Source organism: Protopterus annectens, chromosome 1.part1, assembly GCF_019279795.1.
Source record: "Protopterus annectens isolate FY-2018-M chromosome 1.part1, PAN1.0, whole genome shotgun sequence".
In the NCBI taxonomy this organism is placed as follows: domain Eukaryota; kingdom Metazoa; phylum Chordata; order Ceratodontiformes; family Protopteridae; genus Protopterus; species Protopterus annectens.
The window spans coordinates 433,719,646-433,740,361 of NC_056726.1; the positions used below are offsets into that span (position 1 = coordinate 433,719,646).

The 20,716-nt window shown below is 44.3% G+C and overlaps 1 protein-coding gene across 1 annotated transcript in view; it reads right to left on the bottom strand.

Moving 5' to 3' along the window:
- The window catches only part of ZC3H7B (zinc finger CCCH-type containing 7B), a 1,999,702-nt gene that overhangs the window by 845,029 nt on the left and 1,133,957 nt on the right, over positions 1-20,716 (bottom strand). Inside the window, exon 12 of the mRNA XM_044087097.1 lies at positions 9,256-9,417. Within this exon, the coding sequence (XP_043943032.1) occupies positions 9,256-9,417 (162 nt within the window). The remainder of the gene's footprint in view (positions 1-9,255; positions 9,418-20,716) is intronic.

Sequence of the window (20,716 nt, forward strand, 5' to 3'; positions counted from 1 at the left end):
AGAAGATAGAAGGGTAGAAGACAGATAAAAAATGAGAAAAGCAAACCAAAACGCTAAGGAAATCTCAAGTGGAACTCGCTGCTAACACCAAGTGCGGCAAATGAGATCTGGTGTAGTGTGGTGGAAGCAGGGCATTGAAGATAGTTAGGAGGAGCTCAAGTTTGGATTCTTGAGCTGCGAGGAGGAGGCTGGTTGGTTCTGAAGATTACAACGGAGTCCCTCAGGTTAATGGAATAAGCTGGACAACATCAAAAAAGAAATTATTTACTCACCATAACGTTCCATCTGAGTAGGTAACTTCATTTGTCAGCAACCTGTGGGTGTCGGATCCGACCTGGATCCGAGCCGGCAGCTTTCCAAGCTAAAGATCCGAGCTCTCAGCTCCTCCCCCTTACTCATAATACCCTGCTACCTCCCTCCAGTCCTCAGATCGAGTTTGCCAATTTATCAACCAACAACAGTCAAACATACTCGAGAGAGAAGCGCTTACCTGATGCGTAACAGAAGGAAAACATTCCATTACCGATATGACCACGAAACAGGCTAGGAGGAAGGAGCGGGGTTGGTTGCTGACAAATGAAGTTACCTACTCAGATGGAACGTTATGGTGAGTACATAACTTCTTTATCTGAAGTAGTTAACTTCATTTGATCAGCAACCTGTGGGACAGAGTCCCCAGCTACCAAAACCCTGGGAGGTCCTCAAGGAAGGATATTCCAGAGCACTGCGGAGCCAAAGGCTGCCCTACTTCTGGATATCAGATCCAGCTTGTAATGAGAAATGAAGGTATGAGAAGAGGCCCAAGTAGCCGCTGAACAGATGTCATCTAAGGGAACTCTTGACCAAAATGCTTCAGAGGTAGCCATAGAACGGGTAGAGTGAGCATGAACCCCCAAGGGTTCTGGCCGACCGGAAGCTGTATACACGTGTAAGATGCAGTGGGATATCCATCTAGCTAAGCTAACTTTCGTAACTGGCTTGCCTAAGGACGGCTTAGCGAAAGACACGAAAAGCTGCTCCGATCTGCGAGAAGCAGCTGTCCTGTGCAAGTAAAATCGCAATTGTCTATGCACATCCAACAAGTGCAGTCTATATTCCCCTTTGTTTTGAAAGTTGGGGAAGAAAACAGGCAAATTGATGATTTGATTGATAATGGCCTCAGAGGCCACTTTAGGCAAGAATGAAGGATTAGTCCTGAGAGATACTCTGCCCTTCTGGAAGACCAGGTACGAGGGGTTTTTGTACAAAGGGCTTGAAGTTCAGATACCCTGAAGTGATTGCAATCAAGAAGGCAGTTTTCCAGGATAAGAATTTTAAGTCAACAGAAGCTGCAGGTTCAAAGGGTGGACCCATTAGGGCCTGAAGAACTAAAGTTAAGTCCCATGGGGGAACCGCATTCTTGACCGGAGATCTTAACAGAAAGGTGAATTTCAAAAAGTTCTTGCATATCTTAGCGGAAGCTAAGGGTCCAAGGTTGTTCCTGATATGGAAATGAGAACTGGCAGCCATCTGAACCTTCACAGTAGAAGAACTGGCCCCTTGATGGAAAATGTGGGACAGAAATTCAAGAACTGCTGGAATGGGAGCCGAATAAGAGTCCAAATCCCTATGTTTGGCCCAGATGGAAAAACGCTTACATTTACTCTTGTAGGTCTTCCTGGTAGAGGGTTTATGTGCCACTACCAGAATAGATTTTACGGAAGACAAGATACCAGGAGTCCTAGCCACTAGTGGAACTGGATCAACCAAGCCGTGAGCTTGAGGTCATCCAGGTTCGGAGTTTGCAACCCCGAAGGATGAGAGATCAGATCCTGAATGGGATCTAAGACCCAAGGAGGAGCTATGATGCGAGACCGCAGATACGGGAACCAGATCTGACGAGGCCAGAATGGGACTATGAGGATTATTTTGCTCCCCAACCGATAAGCTTTATGCAAAAATTTCATCATTAGCGGAAGAGGAGGATAAGCATAAAGAACACCAGGTGGCCAAGCATGAACCAGAGTGCCTCTGGGACTCTCCCCCGGTGGGGGAATTAGAGCGAAAAATTTGCTGCATTTTGCGTTTGAAGGAGACGCAAAAAGATCGCAGCAAGGCTGACCCCATCTGAGGAAAATCTGTTTCGCTACTAAGGGGTTTAGAGACCACTTGTAAGGTGTGAGGATAGAACGACTCAGCTTGTCCGCTAGAATGTTAGACCGACCCGGAATGTGCATTGCTATCAGAAAGCGGTTGGTGGAAATCGCCCATTCCCAAACTCTCATAGCCTCTCAACAAAGAGGGTAAGACCTGGTTTCTCCCTGTTTGTTGATGTACCAGACCACCGCCATGTTGTCTGTCTGAATTGCAATAGTCCCCGGAGGAAAAAGGTCCTGAAGGGCTTGCAACGCTAAAAGCACCACCCTCATCTCCAGAACATTGATATGCAGAACGGTCTCTACACGGGTCCACGTGCCTTAGACGGTTCTGCCCATGCAATGCCCCCCCCCCACCTGAGGCGAGAAGCGTCCGTGGTCAACGTGGTTTGGGGTAGAGGCATCACGAACGGTCTCCCTTCCTGAAGCTCTCGGGAATGAAGCCACCAAAGAAGGGAGTTCCTGCAAACCCTGCTTAGGGGAATCGGTGAATCCAATGGGTGTAGGAGGAGGGATCATTGGACCTTAAGTGTCCATTGAAGGACTCTCATGTGCAGCCGAGCAAGAGGTGAATGGCTGATGGCTGCCGTCATGGATCCTAGGGCTCTCAGGACTAATTCTGTGGGTGGGGCTGGGGACTGCAGAAGTGCTATTACATGGAGTGACAAGGTGCGTAACCTGGCTGCTGTCAGAAAGGCCTTGGACTGAAGCGTGTTTATCCTGGCCCCTATGAAATACAGAACTTGAACAGGATGAAGAGAAGACTTCCTGAAGTTTATGGTAATGCCTAGGTGATGGGCCAAGAGTAAAGAATAATCCCTGGCAGAACAGAGTAGATGCCTGGTGGGGGTGGAGAGGAGCCAGTCGTCTAGGTACGGAAAGACCTGAATTCCCTGAAGTCTCAGGTAGGCTGCCACAACTGCCATGACCTTGGTGAACACCCTGGGGGCTGTGGTGAGGCCGAACGGAAGAACCCAACCCTGAATTGATAATGACTGGCCCCCAGCCGAAAGCAGAGAAACCTCCTGGATCGTCTGTCCATGAGTATGTGGTAGTACACATCCTTGAGGTCTATGGAGCACATCCAGTCATTCTCTCGCAGAAGGGGGAGAATAGATTGCAGAGTGACTATCTGGAATTTCTCTTTGGCAATGAACAGGTTCAAGGTTGACAGGTCCAGAATTGGCCTTAAGTCCCCCGTCTTTTATGACACTAAAAAGAACCTGGAGTAATTGCCCAACCCAGACTGCTCTGGGGGACATGTTGAATGGCCCTTTTTTCTAGTAATTTCTTTACTTCTGAAGCCACAGCCTCCCTCTGATTGGGTGGGAAATCGGGGAGGCGCCACCCTAACGGGGGATGATTCAGGAAGGGGATAGAGTAACCTCTGGATATTATTCGGAGCACCCAGCGATCTGTAGTAATGGACTCCCAACTTGCTAGATGCTCCGAAAAACACCCCCCAACTGCCTCCAGAGAGGGACAGTAGGGCAACCCCTCAGGGCTGCTGTGCGGGTCGGTCGGAGAAGGGTTCTCTTGACCCGAAATTCTTCGGCCTCCCTCTGCCTCTGGGCCGGCGTCCACCTTGTCCTCCCCTGCCTCTGAAGGACGAAGGGTCCGGAGCGGGACGGGACTGCTGAGACTTCCGGAACCACATCTTATTTTGCCCTCTCTGGTTCCTTGAGAAGGACCTTTGAGGAGCAGAGAAGCTGAGTCCGATGGCAGACAGCATCTTCCCATCTTTCTCACTCTGGAGTAGCATGTCGTGGACGGTTTTGCCGAATAGTGTAGAACCGTCAAAGAGAGCATTTGTGAAGGACGCCTTGAAGGGTTCCGCAAAGATGGAGCCAGGCGTGGTGCCGCAAGGCAACCCCTGCTCCGCTGGCTCTAGCCGCCCCCTCCGTGGCATGGGAGAGAAGCCACATAGAAGTGTTTGATATTGACTTTAAAGTGGCCATGTGAGCCGAGAAAGTTTGTTTGTCCTCAGCCACCATGGACTCTGGGGAGACCCAGCGTACTCTTATCAGACCCCGCTGAAACCTAATGACGTGTGCCAGATAATTCAGCGCCCTTATAGAAAAGGTGGCTGAAGCAAACATCCGCTTTCCAATGCGGTCCATCGTCCGAGACTCCTTATCTGGAGGATGGACCAAGGAACTTTCTTGTGCCAGTTCCTTCTTGGTGGCAGCCGCCACCACCATGGCATCTACCGGGGAACCTTTATTCCATGCTGCCTTGTTAGAAGGGGGACTAAGGATTTTATCTGGTCTCTTAGGGACTGGCTCCACAGTGTCCGGCTCCTTCCAAGCCCTGGTAGTAATCAAGTCTACCAAGTGGTCGGCCGGGGGGGGGGGGGGGGACACCCAAGAGGTAGACGGGCCTGCGTCAAATGCCTCCAGAAACACAGACTCATCCGAGGAAGCTTTCTGGGCTGACCACCCCCCTCTTATGGGCAGCATCTCCATAATGTCTCCAAAGGAGACGTCCTCCGGGGGTGACCTGGGGGAACCTTCCCCTTCCTCCAAGTCTGTGTCCTCCGTGAGGGACTCGGGGAAGTCCAAGTGCCTTCTCTTACACTTTTGTTTGTGAGGGACCTCCTCGGCGGGACTGTCCGAGGAGGGCTCACCAACGGGGTCCTGTTCCTCTACAGGAACTAACTGGGGCACAGACGCAGGCTGTCCCTGGGGCCAGACGATGGAGGACAGGCCCATATGCAAGGGAGTGAAGGGTGGATCCGTAGCACGGACCGGGGACTTCGAACTCCTTGACAGCACCCTCTCTACCACGTCAAAAGCCGAAGGTGAACCACTCTCCCCTGGCTCCGAGAGTAGTCCACTTGGCTTTGACGTGAGGACCGGTATCGAAGCCGATGCGATCGGACCCGAAAGGGAAGTGTGCTCCGACAGCAACGGAGCTGAAGACACACTCACCCCTGCAGATCCGAAGCTCGGCTCTTGGCCCCGAGAGCTCGGATCCAAAAGATGGCCTGATAAACTCGAGGGCAAGGCCGGCGAAGTAGCAACTACTATCGGCGTCGACTCCCCGTCTCCAAGACGACTTGGATCCCATGGCTCCGAAACCCAACAGTGGATCGGAGAAGGAGCAATGGGTGCAAAGAAAGGGGCCGAGCTCCCTCCCGGAGGGGGAAGGCAGGAGCACTCCCATCTACATCTGGGCCTGCAGGAATCGACGCATCATCCGGTCCATATCTGCATCGGACAGACTCCTGGTAGACCTAGAAGTCGTCGTCAAGGCAGGCCGGGAAGGCCACCTAGACGACCTTGAGGGTGACCGGGACACCTCCTCCGGCTCCGGAGAGAAGCGTGGAGAATGGAGCCGAGAGGGGGAAGACCTGGAAACCCTTACTGGGGAACAAATCAATTTAGCCGGCGGAGCCGAAGGGGCTGATTCGGCCCACCGCTTATGGCTCTTGTGCCTATCCCTCTCCTTTTTCTTCTCTCTGTACCCCTTCTCTTTCTTAGAAGAGTCCTCCTCTCCCTGGGAAACAGCGGGAGGTTGAGTCCACGCCAGGGGAGGGGGAGCTGAAGGCTGGACAGTCGCAGCCGCGACTGGCGCCACTGAGGGAGAGGAGGAAGAAGTATCTGGGGGTAAGAGTCCTGCCAGGATTAGCTTGATTCTCCTATCCCTCAGAGCCTGGGGGTTAAAGGCCGCAGAAATCTGGCAGCCCGATGTTAAGTGGGCTACTCCCAGGCAGAGAACGCACTGAGTGTGGCCATCCGCTGGGGACAGCTTATGACCACACTCAGCACATTTTGAAAAAATAGCCTTAGGGCCCTCGGCCATCACATACAAACACACACCCTAGCACACACAGTAAGGGGAAGGGAAAACACTAATTTACCACTAAAAGTAATTAAAAAACGGTTTAACTTAACTAGGGGTCTACTACACACACACACACACACACACACACACACACACACACACACACACACACACACACACACCACAATCGCTAGGATTTAAACAAGAAAACTCCTAAATTCCTCTCACCTAAAACGCTAAGAGCTCGTCCCTTATGCTTCAGAAGCAGCGGCAAACGAGATCTGAGGACTGGAGGGAGGTAGCAGGGTATTATGGGTAAGGGGGAGGAGCTGAGAGCTCGGATCTTTAGCTTGGAAAGCTGCCGGCTCGGATCTAGGTCGGATCCGATACCCATAGGTTGCTGATCAAATGAAGTTAACTACTTCAGATTCTTCTGTTTCTTCTTTCTAGGAACATCTTTTGAAGAAGGAAAAGAGAAATCATCCCAAGTAAGAGGTCTCTCTCCCTGACCACCCCATGGATGGTCCCATAACTAACTGAATCTTACCATATAACCATATGAAACACTTTTGGCCTTACTATGGATTCTGTTACTATCCTCTTCAGTTCTACTATACAGTCAGTTTTAAACCTAATATATCACCCTAAGACACACTGCAAAATTAATGTATATGTATATGCTTTATACAGGACAGTACTGAAATCCATGTTAAAATCTAGGACAAGAAATACCAAGTCACCTACATGTTAGAAAGTGAGCTTCTGCATTTGAAAAAAAACAGCATGTTCAGCCACTACTGTTAGGAAGCAATGCCCTTTCTCTTTTGATGTGGATGACTTCATTAACTACATAAGCACATTTGATCTTTAAAATGAGGTACAGGAAACAAAAGCAACCTCTGTCCCTGGCCTCACTGTGCTTCGTGGCTGAAATGGGTCTGTATGGATCGCAGCACTTAAGATGGCTAAATATTAAATTAGTAAACAGCTGCTGGGGGGTGTGTAACATCAAGTTGCTTGACAAGCTTTCAGAGATATTGGTCAAAAAGGTAGTAAAGTACACTAGACAATATTGTAGAGGAACAAAACTGCACTTTGTGACACCTGCCCAGCCGAAGACTTTTAGGAAAGGAACTGAATTAATGGTCTTAACATTTTCCCAGAACCACAGTGAAGCTTAGATATGCCTCTTACTACATCCAGAAAGGGCAAAAGACCAGTTAGATAGTCACATGCAGACATTTCAAAGTTTAGAAACGGATGGATCATTAACAACAACAGATGTTTAAAAAAAAAATAAATAAAATGACATTAAATAAATACTGCAACATTTGAAATCTGAAAAATTTTCAAGCTCTGGAAACAGAACAGTATTTCTGAGAAGAAGAATAAGGGTGTTGGATTTCCCAGTCTTCAGAGTGAACCTCAAATGCTGATGCCTCAATTGTTCACCTGCTGTGTGTAAAAATATGATACAGTGCAAAACATGGACACCTTTTGTGAGCTCAGAAACAAGAGGTTTGAAGCCCAGACAAAAAAATAGCTGCATGACAAAATGTTTGATAAGTTAAATCCTGGAAAGACTGCTAATCAACACTTCAGAGTCTAAAGAAAACTGTTACTTTTTTTATGGAGTCAAAAATATTCTGATTTCAGCAGAATGGCAATTTGATATACACAAGTCTATTTTATTTTTTTTTCATAGTTGTTTTTCAGTGGTATGCTCTCTTGTTTGTGCTAGTTTTGAGTTTTTATTTCACTTCAAGTATTACACGTTACATTTTCACCTGGATGTCTTATGATGTTTGTTTAGACTATCTAGTCAAGTTTCTTTTTTAGAAAAGCTATTAAAACTACTGCTTCCCAAACGAGACACTGCAAGTTAAAATCTGGTGTAAGTCTTGTCTGTAAGAGGGGGTCCTTGACTGATAATAACTTGATTTTCACCACAGAAGAGAAAATATATGACTGCACTTGTCAAGTTGGGGCATGTTACTATGTTTACAGTCAGCCCTCGAAACATATGGACAGCAGTACTATGAACAGAGTAAAGAAGAAAGCTAGTCTCCTTTTGTAATACAGGAATGGCCTAGTGAGGTCAAGGTGCAAGATTTCCTGAGGGAAAGTAGGTGAAAAATACCACTCATTTCTGAAGCCATCACTTCTTTTAGCAGTTCTTAATAATACAAACAGCAATGGCATTGCTAACACCCAACAGTTTATAAACCTATGCTTCAGAAACTCATTTTCTTATAAAATGGCTTAAGTGTTAAAAGAATGGATGTTACAGCTAATGATAAAGTGTAGTATTCATTTAAACAAAGCAGTCTGATATATATAATGATCTTCAGGATTTAGTTTGGCAAATATAAAACCATCCCCTACTTTGACATTACTGAAATACTACTCATTTGTACCACATTAAGGAACCATTTCCATATTCTGTTTCACAAAAGCTCGCTGTCCTACAGAAAAAAGGAAAGGCCTATCACAGATTCAATGCCAAGACTCAGGAACAAATTTATAATGGAAATTACATTAAGCCATGTTATTTCATTAACAAAAAGCCAACATAAAGATATACATTCTAGTTGTAACATGAACAAACACTATGCATTTCAACTGTATTACGAACTTCAACGTGAAAACAAGTCACATTTTAACTAATGATCTGAATTTTGATTTTACTTCATTAAAAAGAAGAGCTTTTATTCCTTGTACACAGTTATTCCAGAAAAATGTAAGGCACTACAAACTGCATAGTAGGTAACCTCAAAACATTTCAGTAGTGCCTCCTTTATGTAAATAGTTCTTTTACAAAATAATGATACATTTTTAATTTCACCTTTAGGATGAAATTCTGCATGTAACTTTCAAACTTCAAGGCTCTTCCAGTCACAAGTTTATAAAGTTCACAAAGAAGAATCAGGTTTTGACGTAATGTATTTAACCATCTGCAGCTTCACAGATGCAGTCAAACAAATGATCTTTGTTCTCTACTCGATTTTGAGACTTTAATACATCAAATAACTACTGGTAAACCATGCAACAAATATCAAATAAAAAGCAAACCAATGAAATGCCAATATGTTCCATGAGTATGATAAATGTGGTAGTTACTAACTGCATAGAGCTTTTAGTTTCAGACCAAGTTCATTTTTTTTAAAATTCCAAGTACTCAACAGAGCTTTAGATAGAAAGCAACTCAATTTGTCTTTTACCTGCTTTTCTGCAAAAGGAGGGAGCACAGTTATGTTCTGGTTCTCAAAGTACATCCTAATTAGAATGCCTACAATAAATAAAGCTACTTAAAACACATCAGCCCATGACTCACCTTTACAAAGGTCATATGCTGCAGCAAAATTATTTTTAGAAGGCCGTGGCCGAATCCTTTTCCAGGTCTTATCTTGTGAGCTCCTTATCCTCCCAATTAGTATGTCCTTCTTACATTTGTGAGCAAGCCCTTCTTTGTATATGTAGTCAAAGGCCTTAGGACCTGGTATAAAACAGAGAGTTTTCATTATACAGACTCATTCAATGCCAAGCAAGATAATGGAACAACAGTGAATGACTGAAGAGTATACTTTACTTACACAAAAAACTGAATACAATAGGCTTTCTACAAAGATCAAATCTAGACAATAGATTGGTAATCAGTATGTTTATCCCACAAGGGTAGACCACCACTTTACATCCAAAATGCTTTCATCTGCCAAGGAAAGCTACTACTAATTAATGTAGCTCATAAAACACAACACAGGTCACTGCTAAGGAAAGTGTACTAAAGTAATGCACAGTACAAGTACACCTGAAGGATGTTACACGTTCACATTCTAACAAATGGAAGCAGTCTACATGCCTCTAAACAAATTCAGTAAACAATTGAGTCTAGACAGTTTCTACTTATGCGTCAAAATAAAGCACTACTCATCACAGTTATAGAGTTCCATGTCTCTTACAACAGATACATAATGTAAAACTCTACCAAACCACAGGAACTAGCATTAGATTTCCAGCACTCCTAGCTCATACTCTTTTCTAATGGCACTGGCTACACAATGGTACATTGGCATACATGACATTATCAGCACAGAAAATGGATATGAGAAATGTCCAACACAATCACATTAAACTCTAGTTAAGAAGAGAATTGAAAAAGCAGCAGGGCCAGCCACCCACCACCACACACATCCAAGCGCATCTGGTAAAAGTGGATGTTAACATTGGGCCACATCTGTGATGACACAAACTGCTATTTTGATTACAGAAGGGTACAGGAGAACCCAGGTGCTGTGAAATGCACAGATGATGACCAAGGAGGCAAGTCGGTGCCAACATAAACCTGAAGAAAATGTCTCCCAAAAAGTGCTAACTGGCAAGGGGATTTTCCTCCAGCTTTCTAGACATGCTGAACACATTTGGGTAAACAGCTGTTCCCTACCTAATAAGTGATAAAACAAACTGTACTTTTCCATTTTCAGACAGGTAGTGAGTCTTCAGCCAGGAGTGATTTTTGAAAGTAAACCTCACATCTACAGCCTGGGTGCTGAATCTACAGCATCATACACAAACTTTAATGCATTTTTTTTTCTCAACAAGAAAGAGTTTTGAATTTGATTCAGGTGAATTACCCCCTTTAGCTTTGTCCTGTGCTTTCTCCACAAGCTTATTCAACTTGCATGAGGACGTACTACTGATATTTCAAAATCTGGGTCTGGCAATTCAATGCCCCAAAAGCTTTAGAGACCAAAAGCATAAACCATCTTCCAATATCTATCCAGCAACTTATTTTTTTTTCTGTCATTAGGGATAGTGCTAAGTTCTGGTGCAAAACTAGCTCCTCTAACAGATTACAGGGAAACTGTATCTGGATCCAAAATTAGGTTTCTGTACATAAATTTATGAGGATCTTAGTCATTTATTTTTAATTAGGGGCAGGGTGCTGGGAAGTCTGGTTTCAAGGAGGAAGTATTAGAGTTCCAAGAAGGCCTCCTGGAGCTGAGGAATAGCAACTGGCTTAGGAGGCCCCAATCCCAGAAATGTTGTAACCCTTTTCTGGAATGCAGAGACCTCTTGTTCTTGCCACTGGAAGTGCTCTTTCATACATGAAACAATATTGCCAAAAGAAAAGTCTTCTGATGGGTAATTAGAAGTCACAGCATCACAGACTAGAGGTGAAAATATTTACAATCTATAGTACTGGTCCTTCACTTCATACTGAGGATTACTGAAGTCATAATACCTATCAGAATAAGCCTCCCTTGGTCTTTTGGGAAGGCAACTTGTGACAAGACACCTACGGTGAATCAGTCTGGAGACTCTGTAGGAAACAAAAAAAAAATCTGCACCAGCTTGGATAAGCTGGTAGGAGCTGGGGGGAGTTGGGGCAAGGTGTAGTGGGAGAAATTGTCAACTCACCCAGTAGCAGCACGGAGAGGCCTGTACCTCAGATGATAGTGCCAGGGGCTGATCAACAGCCTACTCTGGTTCCCTGATGGAGTCATTTGACTTGCAGGGGATCCAAGCATGATCTTTTCCTTATGCTTCTCCTTTCATTTTTAAGTGCAGCATCTGCCATGGTCAACTTCAGCACTGACAGTGATGGGTCTTCTTTGCTCAGAAAAGTCAGGATGAACTTGCATCTCATTCCAACAGTTCTTTATCTAAAATCCCTGACAAATCCCACAATTTGAAATTTTGTAGTCTAAGCTAAGACAAACACACTTATTGTGGAAATCTTTAAAATGATTCTACCTGTCATAAACACACTTACTGCATTTTTTGGAAGCAGTCATGCTCTACTACTTTGTGCAAGCCAAACTCCATGTGGACATCAACTCAAAAGCCAAACAGACTAAAAATTCTAACTCTAAGGAAAAGGATAAAATGCAAGTCCCCAAGAGCGTGCTTAACTGCTGGCTTTTTGGTCTAAGACTTCTTTTTATGCTGAAAAATACATTCATGATGGCGATATAACCCATGAACTTGATTTTAGAGAATACAGCTGGAATGTTTTCCTTAACGAATATGTCTAAGGCTAAATTGAACAATCATACAAATTGCAAAGTGGTTCTCAAAAGACCATTGAAACATTATGTTATATTTTCAATGTCACTTAGAGCTGGCTTGGAACATTAGTCAGTTGCATTAAGCATACTGTGTTTTTACTGGTGTGTTCTACTGTGTGTTCTGTTTCAGGCTGTATTTAAATTGGCCATTTTCAATACAATTAATCTGATGAAGTCAACAGTGTTGTATGGCACAAAAGCATTAACTAGTGTGTCTTGGTCCCTTTCTTTTATTGTTCATGGTAATTTGTTTGTATATTTAGTTTCACTTTCACATACCTTGCCTGTTGGTTAAGCCATTTTTTTTAATTGTTCAGTTATATAACAAATCTGAAAATATGCACATTTGCATAATTATTCATCCAAATGTAAACATCTCTGCACGGTCACCAGCTAGAAGAGCCAAGTTCTTCTGCTATTACTAGAGCATGAATTTAACATAAGGCAGGACCACATAACATGTACCAGTTTCACCTTAATGCAATCATTAAAAAAACTCAGTTTCACCTTATTAATGCAATCATTAACAAAACTCATAATCATAACTGGGCAAAGCATTTTATAATCCTTGTTTCTGTGAAGCCTATTTTAGGTCACATCACATTCCTTACTTATTATGCAGTGCAAAAAAAGATCTTAATGACAATCATGATGACATACAAGAGCCACTTAACATAGTAAAGTAAGAGCAGACCAAAAAGGAGAAATATTCCCTTGTTGGTGCACTGGGATATACTTTTTGGCTTTATGGGAACTGGCCTTGCGACAAGTCTGACCCTTACTCAATCCCCAGCTAAAAAAGTATGCCATCATGCAATACAGAGTGAGTTCTAAAAATGAAAGTTAGCCAATAATGCAGAATGATCACAGTTTGTTCTAAGCCCCTTACAATCTCCACCCCAGGAGACGTCCTGCAATCTAGTGCACCTATTAAGCATAACAAAATCATGAAAGGTATTCACTCATTGAAAGCATAGACACTATTTAGACCTCAGGTAACACTTGTATAAATTTTGCTGCTACAGTCAAAAGCCAAGAAAAACACAATGACTTCTGCATGAAGAGCAAGTACAGTATCTGCAAAGCCACAAACTGTCCGTAAATGTAAGCACTCTCCTACCCCAAACTAATAGTACAACACATCTTGACAACAGTCAAGAAAGTAGCCATAGGTAGCACAACAAAGTGGATCAGTAAGAGACACACAAAGGACAAACACTACCTTGCTAGTCAAGTTGTGGACATTCGGCAACTAGGAACCGTGACAATTTGTAATGCAGTAACAAGCACCACAAATGCAAATGCACTGAGACCCATATGAGCAGCAGTATGCCCAGAGAGCAAAAGAGCAACATGGAATACATTCTCTCCTAGCACCAATAAATATCAATCTTACACATAGTAATGAGTGCATAAGCAGCATGATACACTAGATAATTTTTCAAAGGCAAGACGAAGGTACTTCATGAATTAATGGGAGTGGCTCGATGACTGCCTAAATTACAGCATAACCAGGCAGAAATAGTGATTTCACTGAAAAGAAAGTGTGTGAGTAGGTTGACCATTAGTGGATATACAATTGGCAAATACTGCAATCTTGGACAGGTACAGCACCCTCGATGACCCCTTAGATGAGCAAATTCTGGACCTATCTAGGTCCTAAAAAGAACTTGAGACAACTTGTTGCCCAAGCACAGCCCTTTCTGGAGTGAACCTAGGAGGGGTCATCTATTAGACAGTTGTAGAAAAGAGGTCTTAATTGTTATAATTTACCTCTGAAACAATAGCCTTCAGGTCTTCTGAAATCCCAAAGTAAGAAGAGGGATGAGAAGGTCTCTGTTCTTCCCTAATCAGGCATGTTCATGCATGGATTGTGAACAAAGGGATCAAGAGTAAGAGGCCTGCAATCATCATAAATATCTACATATTCTAGGTACTGAGAAAATAAGTGTAAGGGTAGTACAATTCAGTGATTAATAGTGGGTGGTGCAGTTTTGGTCTATTTGATTATTCAATATCCCTCAAATAGCTACACCATGGGATACTGCAGATATTTTAGTGAAAGCTACAACAGTCTGCATTACTTCAAATTCAGGTTTACTGGGCCTATTTTAAGAAGGCCCTTTCACAGACCACTAGAATAATCTATGGCATTGTGAGATACAGTGCTCCTTGAGTATTACCCTTTATGAGTAAGGGAAGGTCTGTCTAAATTTTAAGCAGATTAGCCAGGGGGGGGGGGGGTAATTCATACAAAGGAAAGTACAGTTTTGTACCTACCATAAATGTAGATGTCCGATAGGTATGCATCTGCAGTCCTTACATATGGGTTGTCCTGCCTCAGGCAGCACTTCGGTCAACCGGATTCCAAAGTCTGGGTCCGGCGTCGGCTGATGTCGCCCTTTTCCCCGACGTCAAAGCGCCTGGGGTATAAAAGCGTCAGCCGACGCCATCTTCCTCAGTTTTTGTTGCCCCAGATGCCAGGTGCCCTCTAAAGAAGGCTAAATGTTGGAGAAATGAATAAATTCCAAACATGCACAGCAATAAAAAACAAATACACCATAAAAGATAACCCCAGCTAGCTAAAATGAGGGATAGGAACCCAAAGAATACCACAGAGGGGTAGGAGGGAGGGAAAACCTGACTGCAGATGCATACCTATCGGACATCTACATTTCTGGTAGGTACAAAACTGTTCTATGTCCTTCAAGGATGCATCTGCAGTCCTTACATATGGGTAGAATACCATAGCCAACCTGGGGGTGGTAGGACCTAAGAAAAGGATGGTGTACCTAACATGCCCTGCAGGACTGCAGTAGCAAAGCCTGCTCTGGATCTGGAATATAACGGCAAGTTGTAATGCTTGGAAAATGTATGCACAGAGCTCCATGTAGCAGCTTCTAAAATTTCCTTTGTAGCCACCCCTCTTAAGAAGGCTGTGGAGGTGGCTGTTGCTCTGGTGGAATGAGGTCTGATGTTAGCTGGCACAGCTTTTCCATGAAAAGAGTAACAGAATCGAATGCAATTTCCTATCCATTTTGAAATTGTTTGTTTGGAAATTGCTTTTCCTTGTACACCAGCAGCATATGCTACAAACAGTTGGTCAGTTTTTCTGTAAGTCTTAGTTCTGTCCAAGTAGTAGCGCAACTGTCTGTGAATGTCCAAGGTATGCAGAAGTTTCTCTCCTTTATTTTGTGGATTTGGAAAGAAAATAGGCAGGTGGATAGCTTGGTTCAGTGAGACCCTGGATACCACCTTTGGCATGAATGAAGGATTGGTTCTCAAAGAGACTCTGTCCTGATGGAAAATTAGAAATGGTTGTACTGCCATGAGGGTCTGTAACTCAGATACTCTTCTTGCTGAGGTTATGGCCAGAAGGAAGGCAGTCTTCCAAGACAGGAATTGTAATTCTGAAGATGCTGCTGGTTCAAAGGGAGGTAGAGTTAATTTTTCCAACATGAAGTTAAGGTCCCATGAAGGCACTGGTGGTTTCCTTGGAGGGTTGATGTTTTTTATCCCTCTTAGAAACTGCCTTAGCAGAGGATGAGAAAATACCGGTGGATCAGTGTTGTACTCTGCTGAAATAGCTGAAGCATGAATTTTTATGGATGAATAAGAAAGGCCATTATGGAGCATTTCAGCCAAGTATTCAAAGATATGTGGAATGCTCATCACTGTCGGATCCTGACCCTTTGCGTTGCTCCAGGTTCGAAATCTTTTCCATTTTGCTGAATATGCCTTTCTGGTGGAAGGGCGCCGAGCTTCCATGATGATATCCTTTACCCTCTTGGATAGTTTATCCTGGCGAGGAGTCAAGGTAATTTCCAGGCTGTCAGCTGCAAGGATTTTAGGCTGGAGTGCAAAGTTTTGTAATTGTGCTGTATCAGAAGAAGTGGCCATTGTGGTAGAGGCCACGGTTTCGTGCGTGACATGCTCTTTAACAGTGGGTACCAGTGTTGTCTTGGCCAGTCCGGAGCTATCAGAATCACTTTTGGTCGCTCTGTCCTGATTTTCAGTAAGACCTTGGTCATTAATGGAAGAGGTGGGAATGCATATACTGTTAGAGCATTCCAGCTGAAGGAGAGGACGTCCTCTTTCCATGCTTGAGGATGGTATGTTCTTGTGCAGAACTTCTTCAGTTGATGGTTGTGGGGGGAGGCAAAAAAATCTATGTCCGGCCTTCCCCATGATTGTGCTATCTGTAGAAAAATGTCTGGATGCAACATCCATTCGTGTGGATCCATGGTGTTTCTGCTTAGGCTGTCCGCCAGTACATTGTCCTTTCCTGGTACGAACTGGGAATGCAGCTCTATATTGAGTTTTAGGGAAAGTTCCCAAAGATTCATTGCCATCCTGCAAAGAGGGTAGGAATGGGTACCTCCTTGCTTGTTTATGTACCACATAACTGTGGTATTGTCTGCCCTTATTAGCAGGTGACCTTGATGCAGGAAATGTTCGAAGGCCTCGATTGAATGCATCACTGCCAGCATTTCCTTTTGGTTGATGTGCAGGCGCAATTCCTTTTGTGTCCATTGCCCTTGAATACATCTGTCCTTCATGTGCGCTCCCCATCCATGGTCTGAGGCGTCCGTTGTAATGGTTTGGCTGATATGTGGCTTGCTGAAAGGCAGGCCCATGTTTGACTGGCTTGCTTGTGCCCACCACATAAATTCCTTTTGAAGGCATGGAATGAGGGGGATCAAAGTTTCTAGGCTGTGACTGTGTTGAGACCATAGACTCCTTAGGTACCATTGTAGTTTCCTCATATGCAGCCTTGCTTGTGGAATCAGAAGAATGCAAGATGCCATGAAACCCAGGGCCTGCAGGATTTTCCTTGCAGTCAGCTGGGTTTGAGTTGTCAGATTTCTGAAATAATCCGGTAATTGTTCTTGTTTTTCTTCTGTGAGAAAAGCCATTTGGGTGTTTGTATCCAGCTTTGCACCCAGAAAAATTATTCGTTGGGATGGAACAAGTCTTGATTTCTGAATATTGACTGTGTATTCCAAGGCCTGTAGTAGTCGGATGGCATAGTCCAAGTGTTTTACCAATGTTTGTTGGCTGTCCGCTTGTATAAGGCAGTCGTCCAGGTATGGGTATATTTGAATCCCCTGAAGTCTGCAATGTGCAATTACTGATGCCAGGCAATTCGTGAATACTCTGGGCGCAGTAGATAAGCCAAAGGGCAATGCTGAGAATTGATAATGCTCTGAACCTGCAAGAAATCTGAGGTGTCTTCTGCAACTTTGCCTGATAGGGACATGCAGGTATGCCTCCTTGAGGTCTAGAGTTACCAGCCAGGACCCCTTGCCCAGCATGGGAAGGAGTTGCTGTAAGGTCAGCATTTTGAATTTTGGCACGATGAGATAAGTATTCAGTGCGGACAAGTCCAGAATAGGCCTCCATTGCTTTTCTTTTCTTGGAACAAGGAATAGTCTGGAATAAAATCCTTGGCCTTGTTCTGTGTAAGGAACCTTCTCTATTGCCTTCATTTGTAGTAGTTTTGAAATTTGCTTGAAAGCCTCTGCCCTTTGATTTGGTGGCAGGTTTGGCATGCCTTGTCTTTTTGGTAATGTTTGAAAATGGAATCTGTATCCTTTGTCTATTATTTGTAGTATCCATTTGTCCTTTGTAATACTGTGCCAATTTTCTGAGAATAAAGATAGCTTTCCGCCCAAAGGTGCTTCCAATTGAGCCCTGGTTGGCGGAGTCAAAGTCAAGTCATTGAGTTTGTCCTTGCGCAGTAGTTGTAGGTCCTGCACTACCTCTCTGGTTAGGAGGCTGCCATTGACGTCCTCTGTAGGAGCCTCGAGCTTGCCCCCTACCTCTGGCACGCCTGTTTTTGCCTCTTTGAAATCTGTCTGTGTCTGGAAAGGACCAATTCTTAGAAGGCCAATTTCTGCTGAATCTTGGTGGTTGGACCTGGAGAAAATCTTTGACTGTTTGTACTGATTTAGCCTTTTCCTCAAATTTCTTTAAGACCTCTTGAGCCGTGGAGCCAAATAACTTTTGTTTTTCCAGTGGTGCATCCAGGAGCTTTGCTTTAACATGATCTGGCAGTGTTTGTTCCTTCAGCCAAGCATGTCTACATATGACTGCACCTGTCATTGCTGACCTACATGAAGCTTCCAATGCATCATAACCACACTGTAAGAAATGGTTGCTAACCTGCTGAGAGTTATGCACCAGATCCTGAAGGGCCTTGCGGTCTAGAGGTTCAGGCGAGGTTAGTTTTTTATGCAATTCATCTAACAGATACGCTTGATACTGTATCATATGGAATTGACAATTTAATGCTCTCATAGAAAGTGTGGAAGAAGTATACACTTTTTTACCCCATCTCTCTAAAGCCCTGGATTCCCTTTCAGAAGGAAGTGGATTCTTGGCAGTGGTGGTTGTAACCCCTTTAGGGCCCTGGGAAATAGTTTCTGGGTCAGCAGAGTGGCCCTTGTAAAGGTATAGATGCGAGTCCGAGACCCTGTAGTACCTGTCAGGTTTGACAGGAGCCGGAGGAAGGGAGTCAGGGGAAATACTAGACTCAGAGTACACATCTTCTATAACATTTAAAACAGGAGGAATAGCCAAAGGTCTATGCTGAGGTAAATGTAAAGAAGTCCTTAACCTCTTCCTGGAATCAGAGAATTCCTGGCTTTGCCATTTGAAATGCTCTCTCATGGAGTGAAGGGTCTCCCCAAAAGAAAACTCTTCGGGGGGGGGGGAGGCTGAGGGAATAGATTCCTCTGCATCAGAATCCTCGTAGGCCGGAAGGGCCTCCTCCTGGTAGTCTGAAAGGGCAGAGTCATCTGAGGCCTCATCAGAAGACTGGGGATCTGTCTGCTCAACCCTGGGCCTTTTGCCTGGAGGTGGTTGAGAGCCCCTGTCTGGATGTGGTTGAGAGCCCCTGATTAAGGAAATAAGGTCTTCAGCCAAACTTAAAATTTGTGAACCTGTAGTGGATCCCTGAGGTATAGCCTTGGGATGGTGAGATTTTGGCTGTTTAGCAGCTTTAGCCCGTGTAAAGGCCTTAATGGACATGGATACAGGAGGCCTGGCTGCCCCACGTGCTGGAGTAGTTTTATCAACAGAAATGGTGTCGGATATTTCCTGAGCACCAGTTTCAGACGGAAATTCTATGACCGACTCAGTGATGGCCTCCGGTACCGAAGTTACCGGCTGTGCGGTGTCGTCGGTCAGAAGCGGTAGAGATTCGGCTTCAGTAGAGTCCGAAACACTCGTGGTAGGCCTAGGCGTGGAGTCGGCCGAAACCGCGGACCGCGTGTGTCGGTCCTTATCCTTACGTTTTTTGGGTAAATGAGCTGTCGGAAGCTCCGATGGCATGATATAACTGAAATTTACCCCTAAAAATTCCTCTGCAAACTCTGCCCGACGCCTAAGAGTGCGTTTATTGAAGGAAGCACAGGCTGAACAGGCCGAGACGTCGTGGTCTGGGCCTAGGCAGGGTAAGCAGTAAGAGTGGAAATCCTTATGAGGTATTTGTTTCCCACAAGATAAACAATTATTAACTTTAACCGTTTGATCTGACATCGGCTGAGGCAAGAAAGAGTCCCCAACGGGGTACTTAGCTTTTTTGAAGACTTCGGTAGCTGAAAATACAGGGGCTGGCTGACTGGCACTTGCGAACTGCTTTTGCTTCGGGCACCGCGCTGCAAGAAAGACTGAGGAAGATGGCGTCGGCTGACGCTTTTATACCCCAGGCGCTCTGACGTCGGGGAAAAGGGCGACATCAGCCGACGCCGGACCCAGACTTTGGAATCCGGCCGACCGAAGGGCTGCCTGAGGCAGGACACCCCATATGTAAGGACTCTACATGCATCCTTGAAGGACATCTTTGAAATTAGAAAACTGAAATGTAATTTATCTCTCCCAAGTGTTTTGTGGTAGTGGGGAATCAGATAAAGACCAATTGCTTTTTAGTCTCAGCAGTTCAGCTGAAATGGCTTCATGTGTCTGAGTACTTGGATGGAACAGTTTGTAGTATTTAAGCAACAGTGAACTGCCTAAAAAACAAGGAGATTGTGTGTGTGCATGTTTTTTTTTTTTTTTATGAAAAACGTAGCAAAGAGCTCCTTTCTACACAAAGACAGTTGTAATATTACAGTTCTCATTTATTTATTTATTTATTTTTGTACTTGAGGAACTTGTTTCTTTCTGTTTTAAATATTCTGCAAATGGCTTTAATTTAGTTCTCCTTGCAATTTTCATCTATGTGGTAGACCAATGGCAGTGAATTACCTCTTGCCTGTGGACTCCCCCATGGTGCCATAATGCCTAGCTACAATTCTGAAGAAAATAAACACCATTTTGAAATGGAAAACGAAGTCCATAGCAGAGGCTGCACAACTGCTCAGCACAGAGAATGCATGCTATCAGTTTCTTATTCTTTCCTTCAATTGGGCTACATTGTTTACAGTGGTAGGATAAGGATCCCTATACACTTGACTCTATGTGCAGCCTGCAGCACTGTTTACAAGAGACTGTGCATGCTGATGGCTACTTTTTCTTTCTTCCTTTTCCCTTTAAGTGCATTGCTTCATTAAGAGTGGTGGTGTGGAAGAATCCTCAAACATTCCCAGCTCTACATACAGCCACTGCAATCCAGCAGAGATAAACAGTAACTAGGACTGGGGCTGCACTGTACAAAATAGGAGGTGGTGGTGGTGCAACTCCTGGACACTTATAACTCTACATATAGGCTGCAGCAATACATAA